At 42.0% G+C, this 12,556-nt stretch overlaps 1 protein-coding gene across 1 annotated transcript; it reads right to left on the minus strand.

Annotated features, from left to right (window-relative positions):
* Window positions 1-9,794: 9,794 nt before the first annotated feature.
* On the minus strand, window positions 9,795-12,269 carry LOC139458265 (alpha-amylase-like). Its single transcript, XM_071239640.1, has 3 exons — window positions 11,893-12,269; window positions 11,251-11,380; window positions 9,795-10,162 (listed from the first exon to the last, which is right to left on the minus strand). The coding sequence occupies exons 1-3, from the start codon at window positions 12,219-12,221 to the stop codon at window positions 9,893-9,895; spliced, it is 729 nt and encodes a 242-aa protein (XP_071095741.1). The 5' UTR covers window positions 12,222-12,269; the 3' UTR covers window positions 9,795-9,892.
* Window positions 12,270-12,556: the final 287 nt, after the last annotated feature.

Here is a 12,556-nt window from a genome sequence, read left to right on the forward strand (position 1 = left end):
CATCGCACTGGTCACAGTATAGCATCAGCTGATCAACATTTGTTTTCGCATTATTTTTACTATAACGCAGTTTTTGTATTTTCAAACTATGCGAAAGAGTGCGGAACTTAGCTAATACACAGATCAAGTCTTTATCTAAAACACCCGATGTGATATACATCTCTGGCGCTAGTAATGACTTGTATGAATTATAATGTGACAGGAAATGTGAGCTGGTAATCTTTTGAAACCATTTCTGTATCTCCATATCTACACATCTCTGTTTAAACATAGTTATGAAACCCTTCGTGTTTCCACAATCCTGAGCAATCCAGACATAACCAAAACCTGTTTGAAATAACAACATCCTGACATGTGAAACCCAGTTCAAAGCCCCAATCGCATCGTGTGACTGTAACATTTTATAACAGGCATAGGGGTAACGCTTCGGATTCATACGAATAAGTCTACACCAATATTTTAGACACCTGCTAAAATAATTTATACATAGGTTATAACGGCCAACTTCGCCCAAAACGGCACTTGAAGACGCTTGTTTTCCCAGTTTCAAAAATCTTTTAAAATATAAACTTTGTACTCTTTCTATAGATCCTCTGTATGTATATCCCCAAATTTCACTGCCATAATATAGAATGGGTGCAATTTTTGAATCAAACAAAGCAACAATTGTCTTCAAAGATATATCTGGATAAGTTTTCATAAGTTGAAATAACGGAAAACATGACTTTCTAGCTTGTAATGAAATAGTCTCACAAGCTTTAGACCAGATTAACCTGGAAGAAAATATAATGCCCAGGTATTTATAATGTGAAGTTGCTTGCATTTCCATAGATTTATAAAACCATTTTTCCACTTTTTTTAGATACCCCCCGTTTCTGAAAACAATAATATTTGATTTTTCCATATTTACCTCCATTGCCCATTTATTGCAAAATAATTCTAATATATCTAATTTTCTTTGCAATTCTATCACAGAGTCTGCAAGTAGGACAACATCATCTGCAAAGAGCAGCAGCTTAATTGTTTCAATAACTTCATTTACAAAAATGCCCCGGCATTCACTTGCCTCAATTTCAGACACTAATTGATTAATAAAGAGGATAAACAATAATGGGCTCAACATACAGCCCTGTCTTACACCACAAGAGGTGTTAAAAACATCCGATCTGCTATTACTTATCTTCACACATGCACAAACATTTTTATACATATTTTCAATAACTTTATACATTTTACCATGAACGCCTTTTTGGAGAGGTACAAACAATAGTTTCTTTCTATCAACAAAATCGAACGCCTTTCTAAAATCTATAAAGGCGGCATAAAAGCGATGTTTTGGTTTTCTTAAATACTTTTGACACAACGCCTGCAAAACAAAAATATTATCAGTTGTTGAATGATCCTCTCTAAAACCAGCTTGGGATTCCGATAACATCTCATTGATTTCAGCCCAGTATCTAAGTCTATGTTCAACAACAGAAGTAAATATTTTACCCATTATATTTAAGAGGGATATTCCTCTATAATTGTTAGGATTTGTTGACTCACCAGATTTATACAAAGGAATTATAAGGCCAATATTCCAGGCACAAGGGAAAGTCCCTGTCTTTAAAATGGCATTGAAAAGTATATTTAAGTATGGGACGATATTCATGCAATATTTATAAAACTCGGGTGGTATTCCATCCGATCCAGGCGCCTTACCTAATTTTAAAGTTTTCAATACTTGTTTTATTTCCTCATCTGTTATCATATCTGAAAGCACCTCAGTATCGTTACATTTCTCACAATTCAGAGGATCATGATGTCTGATAAAATCTGCCACAGATTTATCAAACTCATTATCAGAAACTTGTTCAGGATTTAAAAGTTCATGAAAGTAAGTAACCCATACAGACGGTGGCACCCCAGATTTTCGACTGCGATACTGTAATAAACGTTTAACACTACTCCAGAAAGTTTGGCAGTTTTTATTTAGTAGGGCGGAATTTATGGACTCAATCGTTTTTTGCTTAAAACACTCTTGTTTTTCATGACATAATTTTCTAAAATTTCTTTTAGACTCAAGGTACAACCTCAAATTTAGGGGACTTTTTGTTGTTCGAAGAAGGTGCAAACGGTTGTATTTCAACTTCTTTAATACATTACATTCATTATCGAACCACTGAGGTTGATTATGAACCTGAAATGCATCTGATTGTACTTTCCTTACTTTCTCAAAATGAGATCCTGCAACATAAAATAGATTTGTTAATTCATCTGCAGCTTCATCTATGTTCTCATTTACTAAGTTAGAGAATTTCTGAATAATTGATTGTACTTTATCCGAAGAGAAATTGGCGTTAAATTGTTGTTTTCCACCTTCTTCCCAAATATATCTTGGGATACTTGTTGTATGTACGTTATCTTTGGGATACTGAGGGATTGGATTTGGACAATAACTAAAATGGCATGATATTGGTAAGTGATCACTCTCTGTACGACTATGCACAAACATGTTGGTAATATGATCAAATATAGTAGTTGATGCTATAAAATAATCTATCAAGCTCATTCCATTAAAGCCGATAAACGTAAAACACCCCTCACTGTCCCCAAGCTTTCTTCCATTAACTATATGGATACCCCAAAGTTTACAGATGTAAAGAAGTGATAAACCAAACTTATTTATTTTTTCATCCTGAGAAGTTCTAGGCATACAGAATACATCAGAGCTATACATTTCCCCTAGATTCAGCAAATCTACATCTTCTTCACTTTCAATAATAAAATCATCCTGCTGTGCAACTCGAGCGTTCAAATCCCCAAATAGGAGTAGGTCTATGTCACTATCATGTTCGGACTTAATGGCAGCTATTTTATCATCAAGCTCTTCAATACCATTACCTTTAGGATTTTCATACAATGGGGAATTTTCTGGCAGTATATATATTCCTCCTAAAATAACTGGTTCTCTACAGCCTAATAAGCTTACAAACACACAGTTTTCCCATTCTGGGTGAATTCTCTTGAAGTAGTGAGCATATGTCTTTCTTATGTACAGTGCTACGCCACCAGAAAATCTACCAAATGTACTTATACGTTTTGCTGGGACAGGGAGACAGATATAATCATTAAACAGATAACGGATTTTATCAACGTTGTACACCATTGTTTCAATTAGGCAAAATATATCGAACCCTTCAAGAAAACTTTTAAAATTAGTATCATTTATTTTTGTTAGCAGTCCTTGAACGTTCCATGAACATATATGTAGGCAAGTTGACATATCTATGTGGCAACTACCAAAGCGGGAATCAGTGTCCACTATGGGTTTGTGGTCCAGACCACTGCCGAGTCCCTAAGTTTCCTGCTCACCCCTGGAGTGTCCCACCTTGTGGCTCATGGGTTGGTTCTCAAGCACCTCATGAAGCTCGTGGACTCCCTGTGCAGCTCTATATGTGCCAGCATTACGACCAGGGTGAGGAACTCGCCTGGTGGTACCCACTGGTTTCAGTGAACTGCCATCATCTGCCAGAACATATACTTGATCAGATATAACCAATTTGTCATATGTTAAGTATGCCCTTTTACCATCATTTCGGGCTTGAACCATGAACGGTATCAGCTCTGATCGAACATTTCTTACCCTCTCAGTGAGATCATTTACAACTCTCAACGATTTATCATCTCGGAGTTTGGTTTTGGCTGCATCCAAAACGCAACTTTTATCCTTAAAAAAGGTAAACTTAACGATGACAGGTTTAACTTTTGATTTAGTATTCAAGCGATGTGCTCGCTCAATTGAATACTTATCTACGTCTTTCACCCCAAGCTTCTCACTCATGAAGTCACGGGCTAACTTCTCTGTGTCGTCCCACGACTCGCCGGCCACGCCCTCAAGACCATGTATTATGATGTTGTTCCTTCTGCTCTGGGCTTCGTATCTGTCAAACTTTACTTCAAGCTTCTCAAGTTTAGTCTTAAGTTCCTTATTTTCTTCTTTCAAACGAATTTGTTCGTCCATGAACTCTTCCCTGAAACTCTCAAACCTTGAGTTTAAAGACTGTATTTCCTTCTTAATGTCTCTGAACATAGAAACAATGTCGCCTTGCTCGTCATTATCGCTGTCAACACTCGTGTGATAAGGGAGTCTCGTTTGCTTTTCAGTTGGTCCCTTCTGACTACGTACTCGTGGGCCAGGATTCAGTTCTATGTCACAACATAGTTGCAATAGTCTTGGTACATGTGGTTTACTACAAATAGTTAGTTCATTGCACATGGTCTGATTTGATTTCGTTTGCAATACACCCACTGTCGACAGACAACTGGCCTTAACACCGCCATGTTGAGACATCCGGCAATTCAGGAAAATACACAAGTTCAGAATAAGCAACAATTGAATCTGTCTATGAATCTGTATATGTATATGTATCTTCCGAAATTGACATCAACAGAGGATACCATGACGTCGCAATCAAATGAAACCACTCCTCCATCTTTGAAGTTGGTTATCTGTACTTTTTACATCCAAAACAGTACTTATAACAGGGGGGCACGGGTGGCCCAGTCGTCTAAGGCGCTGCAATTCGCTTTGCAGAGTTGCATCCCTTGGGCACGCCAGAAACCTATGATTGTGGGTTCGAATCCCGGTTCGCCCCGATTATGTTTCTAGGTTTGCCAGGACCATACCCGTGCTCGTGGGTTTCACCGAAGTGGTAAACGTCTGAGACCTGCATCACTTCGGGCTTTCCTCCCACATTAAGCTGACACGCCGTGATATAACTGGAATACTGTTAAAAGCGGCGTTAAACACAACTCCCTCCCTCCCTGTGTCTATCTTGTCATCTGTCAACTTCTAAGTAATGCCTATCAAACAAGATTCTGTCTCATTGATTTTTCAGAGTTTTGGTTGGGACTGAGAAAAGACGACACGCGGAAAGGCAACATGGTTTTCAAGTGGAGAGGAACGAACCTGATGTACACTGGCAAGTGGGTTCCGGAATCTGACCCAAATGATGGGGACTGTGTAGTATTACTCCCAGAGGGAGTCACAGTTACCTCTTCTAAGGCGCACAGACGGTTTATATGTGAAATAAAGTAATTAACGATTGCGTTGAACAGTCACCTCGGTGAAGGGTACAGTGAGTGAGTATGGTTTTAAGCCGCTTTTAGCAATATTCCAGCAATATCACGGCGGGGGACACCAGAAATGGGATTCACACATTGTACCCATGTCGGGAATCGAGCCCGGGTCTTCGGAGTGACGAGCGAACGCTTTAACTACTGGGCTACCCGACCGCCCCTGAAGGGTACAAAATGTCTTAATGTTTTGATCCTGTTCAGCAGACTGTCCGATTACTGCGACTTCTCAGATGTGGTATGGACAGGATGTCACACAACTCATAAGTAGACGATAGCCACAATGTCATCCGAACAAAGACACACATTGTATGTTTGTTTATTTGTTTGTTTGTTCAAATAAATAAATAATTGTAAAACGTTAACTCACCCATTCTGTATTTCACCCATTCATGATCAACATTTGTTTGTGTGCGTTACGTCTCTACATTTAGATCTGATTGATTGATTGATTGAGTATGGTTTTACGCCGCTTTTAACAATATTCAAGCAATATCACGGTATTCACACACTGTACCCATGTCGGGAATCGAACCCGGGTCTTCGGCATGACGAGCGAACGCTTTAACCACTAGGCTACCCGACCGCCCCACATTTAGATCTGACAAATGTTGCAATGCAGTTAACGTTAGATGAACCCTCAATACAATTTGACCGCCAAATGAACATGATTGTTGTTGTGGGTTTGTTTGTTGTTTAACGCCGCACTCAGCAATATCCCAGCTATATGACGGCGGTCTGTAAAGAATCGAGTCTGGACCAGACAGTCCAGTGAATTATATCATGATCATCGATCCACGTAATCGCGATCGATGACATGCATCAACCAAGTCAGCGAACCAGACCACCCGAGCCCGTTAGTAGCCTCTTACAACAAGCATAGTCGCCTTTTGCTGCAAGCATGGGTTTCTGAAGACCTTTTCTACCCCGGATCTTCAGGGGTCCAATGAACATGAACGTGTTTTTGTGAGGCCATAAAAAGTAAAGGTTTGGAAACGAGTCAGCCTCGATACAAGTGTTAAATGCATCTGGTGCTGCTTGAAGTATGTGTTTGGTCAAAATAATTACAATCTCTGTCCCTGAATCGGAAATGTCTATCTGGCAATATGCAACTGAAAAAAATACCTCCTGCACCATTTTTCGCCCCAGATGCCTTGGCAAAGAAACAATTTTGAGTAGAACACGGTCATAATGTTTCTCCATTCGGAACTGCCGAGTTGATGGATGGGTCCACAAACAGTAGACGGATCGTGTTGGAGATGGCACTGTGATATTGATTTTTGCATGGGTTTTATTCAAGTTTAGAATTACATGATGTCATAATGCATGGAGCACAGTTCATATCAATACATGCTATAGATCATTCGGGGGGCACGGATGGCCCAGTCGTCTAAGGCGCCGCGAGTTGCGTCCCTTGGGCACGCCAGAAACCTATGATTGTGGGTTCCAATCCCGGTGCACCCCGATTATTTTTCTAGGTTTGTCAGCACCATACCCGTGCTCGTGGGTTTCACCGAAGTGGTAAACGTATGAGACCTGCATCACTTCGGACTTTGCTCCCACATTAAGCTGACACGCAGCGATATAACTGGAATACTGTTAAAAGCGGCGTTAAACCAAACTCACTCACTCACTCCAAATCCACTCCGGTGTTACAAGTGTCAACAGTTTGGACATGGGGCCAAAACTTGCACTCGCAAGGCTAGGTGCTTCCGTTGGAGTGGAGTGGAGTGGAGTGAGTGAGTTAAGATTTAACGTCACATCGGCAGTATTACAGTCATATCGTGACGAGATGTACATTAATAATACATAGATTTAGACTAATTAAAAACTTGTCAACGAAGGACAGTACAATAACTAGAATATCACAGATTCGATTTAAAACTAGTTGAGAATATATAAAAGTCATAATTATCAGTGAACAACACAATATAAAAATGGGCTAGAAATCGTCAGCCACTGAAGGGAGATCACCATACTGGGGACCATGGGGACTGACAGTACCTTTGCTACCTGCATGGACCCGTTGCAGTGGAACTCATGAGGGTTCCGAGTGCACACATGAGATCAAATGTGCCAACTGACGCCTCATCCAAATCTTGTCCTAAGTATATTTCTGAATCACAAATATTAAAAATAAAGCATACACAAAATATTTCTTACTCTGATGCCAAACAATTAGTACAAATTCCATCTAAATCCCCCTCCAATGAAACCTATTCAGCAGCAGTCTCTTCCTGAACTCTAGTTGTCACAATCACTACAACCTGTGCTTCCTGTCAGACTTTAAGCTCATGGGTTAAGGGGCGGTCGGGTAGCCTAGTGGTTAAAGCGTTCGCTCGTCACGCCGAAAACCCGGGTTCGATTCCCGACATGGGTACAATGTGTGAGCCCATTTCTGGTGTCCCCCGCCGTGATATTGCAGGAATATTCTAAAAGCGGCGTAAAACCATACTCACTCACTCTTGGGTTAAGGATGACCAGTTTATCATCACTATGAAATCTACTTCTGCTTCCCAGACAGAACATCTTCCATCATCACCACCTCAGATTCAGCAAATAGTGACTCCATCAGAACCAGGCAGTGTAAAAGACATTCAGGGCGAAGCGCACCTAAGTTAAAAAAGGTAAGGGCTCTCCAGCACTTGGAGTTACTTTCTCTAGATGCCACTACTGTAGAGGTTCATCATCCATTTGAGCCTCTAACGATGAAGGTCAGTCCCTCACTCCTGGTTCATGTGAGTGGACCTCCCTCTCGCTCCAGATCGCCAGTTGAACCTCCATGAATGGTTCCGATTATATTATTCAGTGGAATTGCAGGGGACTAAAGAATAATTTCAATGATTTACAGTTACTTATACAGGATTTTAAGCCATCACCATTTTGTTTACAAGAAACTTATTTGAAAGATAATGATCACATCAATTTGAGACAACATGACGCATATAACTTCTTTTCTCCTCCGGGACCTAGGACTACTGAAGGAACTTCAGTGTTGGTGAGACAGGGTGGTATACATAGCCCTGTTCCACTTAACACACCACTTCAAGCTGTTGCAGTCCGTTTAAGCCTCAACGTCGACGTCGAAGGCGCCGACCCATCTCATCCCACATGCGCTCGATTGGTGAGTGATCTGGGGAGCGAGCCGCCCAGTGGATGACATTCACGTTGTTTTGTTGAAGAGGATCCTGAACAAAGCGAGCAGTATGAGGCTGGGCGTTGTCATGTTGAAAGGTAATGCCTGGGCCATGATGACTCAAAAACGGTAGAACAACAGGGCCGATGATCTCGTCGCGGTAGCGCTGTCCATTGAGATTTCCCTCTACCACTATCAAACGGGTCCTCTGTCTTGCTGTAATCCTACCCCATACCATAACGCTGCCGCCCCCGAACCGATCTTCTTCCATGACACAATGATTGATGTAACGTCCACCTCGAAGTCGGTACACTCGAATCCGTCCATCGCTGTGGCTGAGGTGAAAACGAGACTCATCAGTGAATAGAACTTGTCCCCACTGCAGGGCCGTCCAGCTTGGACGCTGTCTGCCCCACTGTAGACGTGCTTGACAGTGGTTTCCTGTCAAAATGGTGTTGTTCGAATCCAGTTGTCTTGTCGATTATTGGTTACGCGTGGCCTGCCACTCCGACGAGGATGGTCTCTGACTGCATTCGTCTGTTGCCAACGTTGCCATAAACACCAAATGGTGTTTCTGTGGACGTTAAATTGTCTTGCAACATCACGTTGACTCGATCTTGCTTCAAGCATACCTATGGCTCGCAGACGCTCAATTTCGGACAGGCGTGGCATTTCGTAATGTTGAATAATTGCGTAGTTTTGTTGTTTTTCTGAGAGGTTGTTGTCAGCACGATGCTAAACAATGCATATGGAATCCCGTTAACGCAAATGTTTTTATACCCATTCTTGGGTAGTGAAATGCATGGGGCTTGCATAAAAGTCAACTTATGCATGCTTTTCTGTAGCAGTTGCGTTTTTGTGACTTGATTTCATACATGTACTACAATATTGAAAAACAAACTTTACTTGTTTGAAAAAAACACTAAAATATTGGTGTCACAGGAACTTTTGTTGTTCAGCATATCTGCAGGAACTGGAGAATGAGGTATGTATCATATTATTTCATTTTGTTAATGTAAAATGTATATACAGTATGTAATGTAATTATAACGTTTTGCTAACAGGAGCAATACAAATATATTCCCCTTATCACTTTTAACGCATAAGGATTGTGTGTGTGTTTCCTTTGCAAGATTTCTTACTTCCCGTTTCATTGTTTTCCAATCTGAATAATTTGTACCGTGTGTGTGTGTGTGTGCGTGCGTGCGTGCGTGCGTGCGTGCGTGAGTGCATGCGTGCGTGCGTGCGTGAGTGCGTCCGTCCGTCGCTGGGAATCGCTGGGAATCGCTGGGAATCGCCGGGAAACGCCGAGCTTCCGTTCTCCCAGCACACGCCATTTCCACAGGAACCAGGAGGCGGTAATAGCAACGTTGAGGGATAGGAATGGCAACATTGTGCCTCTAATGTGAGTAATGATCTTAAGATCGATACTCCCCGCTGGTAACAGAAGGTAACACCTATTGCAGTATGTACGACACTGCAAGACGTAACAAAATCACTATGGCATATCAACATAAAAGAACACTTAAGACTGAACTGGAATCATAAACGATTTATCAAAATGAAAAATCTCGGCAAACTCAAAACCCGATGCAATCTACACTGAAACTGCCAATGTGTTGATACAATTTATATCTACTCGGTGGTTGGTTCTCGAGAGAGGTCTTCGACCCACTCATCTCTGTATGGCCTCATATGGTCATCCAGTTTGTTGGCGAAGCACAGGTTCTGGGACCACATGACGAAGTTGAAGGACCCACAGCGCCCGTGGTGGTTGAGGGCGTTCCACTGGAGGTTGCTCTGGGTGCCCCACATGGACCCGTCGACAATACAGAACTCCTGGTTGATGAAGTGGCTCTCCCATCCCGGGTCTGACTTTCCTGAACGGAAGTCCACCATGTAGGCCTGTAGAGAGAGGTTCAATGTAAGCGGTCAAAGGCGACTAACGACTAAAGGCTCGCTGACTTGGTTGATGGATGTCATCGATCCCAATTGTGTGGTAGGGTGCATGTGGTTGCAAATTCATTTCTTAGCCCTGTCGTGAACCAATATATCTTTTACCCAGCCACATATTACTTTTCACTGCTGTTGCAGGGAACTGTGTTGGTAACATAGACAAAATCAAATTTAACACACACACAAAATTCAACTTTCGATTAGATAGAAAACAAACTCCATATAAAATTCATTTTCCCGTTAGATTATGTGCTTCGTAAGGAATTTTATTAACATGCTTATATTGAATTGGTTTGTTGTTTAACGCCGCACTCAGCAATATTCCAGCTATATGACGGCGGTCTGTAAAGAATCGAGTCTGGACCAGACAATCCGGTGATTGATATCACGAGCATCGATCCACGTAATCGGGATCGATGACATGCATCAACCATGTCAGCGAGCCTGACCACCCAATCCCGTTAGTCGCCTCTTACAACAAGCATAGTCGCCTTTTGCGGCAAGCATGGGTTTCTGAAGACCTATTCTACCCCGGATCTTAAGGGGTCCAATGAACGTGAACGTGTCTTTGTGGGGCCATAAAATGTAAATGTTTATATATCGTGAACACACAATGCCATTTAGAAAGTCGTCAAATATAACAAATGTTATATTTGGGATAACGTTGTCTTAGTAAAGTAGAGATCCCTGTACTTTTGGGTTGGTGATTCCACTCCGACGAGAAGCCTCGGTGGCTGAGTGGGTTAGATCGCTGACTTTGTGTGCTGGCGATTAGGTGGGTTCGAATCCCGCATGGGATCTGAACTTTACTAAGAAAGTGTTATCCCAAATATAACATTGGCTTATATATTGATTGTTGTTTTTAATTTGTCATTTGATGTCATCTGGTTAAATTGTATGGTAAATCCCCTAATGCATATCTCGGATTGAAAACAGATTTGTTAATTCCTCGCATTCCGAACCTTAGCTAATTAAACAAGTGGGTTTTTTTAATTAGCAACATAAATGTCTATATGCATAAACACAGTAGATCGTACCTTGAAATCAAACCAGCCATTGCTTGTTTTGTCGCAATCCATGTAGAGGTCAGCTAGCCAGAGATGCTCTCCCTGGTAGTTGAGTTCACTGAAGCCATGACCGTCATCTTCCACAGACGCGCTGTTACTTCTGTAATATAAGCACAAATGACATCTACTCTCCACTTGAACCGGTTTCTCTGCTATCATATATTTGATCTGAGACTTCATAACATGAAATGTAAGATTAGATATACAGCTAAGTAAATTCTTGTTCGAGAAGTTTATTTCGCTTAAACATTACTTCTTTGTGAAACCCACGAGCACGGGTAAGGTGCCGACAGACCTACAAACTCAATCAGAACGAATCTGAGTGAGTGAGTGAGTATGGTTTTACGCCGCTTTTAGCAATATTCCAGCAATGTCACGGCGGGGGACACTAGAAATGGGCTTCACACATTGTACCCATGTCGGGAATCGAACCCGGGTCTTCGGCGTGACGAGCGAACGCTTTACCCACTAGGCTACCCGACCGAACCGGACGAATCTGAGATTAGAACCGACGATCATAGGTTTCTGAAACGCTTAAGGGACGGAACTTAGAAAAACGCAATTCTAGCGCCTTAGACAAGTTTATGACGCGTATCTGGTGATGGAACGCACCTATCGTTTGTTGTCCAGATCATCGGAGTCCCCTCCGCCTGTGTTTGACGGCCGTCGTTGGTGTAGGTACCTTGGCCAGGTTCGCTCCCTCCCCAGTTGAGGAAATGGTCATTGGCAGCTGTCTGGGCGTAGACGGAGCGAGCGTTCCCCACGGTCATATTATGGAGGATGGGGATAGGAGATCCGATTCTGTCACCGCCCTGGAGGAAGATATACTCGCCATATTCTGTGGGCCTTGCGATTGCGATGACTGTTCGCTGGTAGTTGACTGCTGAAGCGGACAATGCCAGGCAGACGACCAAAACGGAGCAGACGACAAGTTTCGTCATTTTCCTGATTGCGACCGAAGTGAATAACCATCAAGATTTAGTTGGTTTTAAAGGAACAGACGACCTTCACCTTGTAATGTCATAAGCCAATCCACGTCAACAGCTGAGTATTGCAGTCTGCATGTGGTAAACTGTGACGCACAACTTATGAAGTGATTTCCAAGCGACAAACGTGTGTCCACAACAACAGCGTATATCCCGTTACGCTTAATCTTGTTCCCCAACACTTGAACAACAGGACGTTACCGATGGTTAGGGTCAAGTGGACGATTGTGTTGAAACAGGTCATTTACGTAACTTGAAATGACGCCAACATGAGGGCAAAAAGTGGACTA

Source organism: Haliotis cracherodii, unplaced genomic scaffold (genome assembly GCF_022045235.1).
Source record: "Haliotis cracherodii isolate W230 unplaced genomic scaffold, xgHalCrac1.p SCAF_12, whole genome shotgun sequence".
NCBI classification, from domain to species: Eukaryota; Metazoa; Mollusca; class Gastropoda; order Lepetellida; family Haliotidae; genus Haliotis; species Haliotis cracherodii.

Bases quoted from the DNA above. Each gene is read 5' to 3' on its own strand.
- LOC139458265 (XM_071239640.1), bottom strand. From the start codon at position 12,221: ATGACGAAACTTGTCGTCTGCTCCGTTTTGGTCGTCTGCCTGGCATTG. The intron at 11,381-11,892 runs GTGCGTTCCATC...CTTATATTACAG, and splicing joins ATCTGGACAACAAACGATAG to AAGTAACAGCGCGTCTGTGG. The intron at 10,163-11,250 runs GTACGATCTACT...CTCTCTCTACAG, and splicing joins ATGGCTGGTTTGATTTCAAG to GCCTACATGGTGGACTTCCG.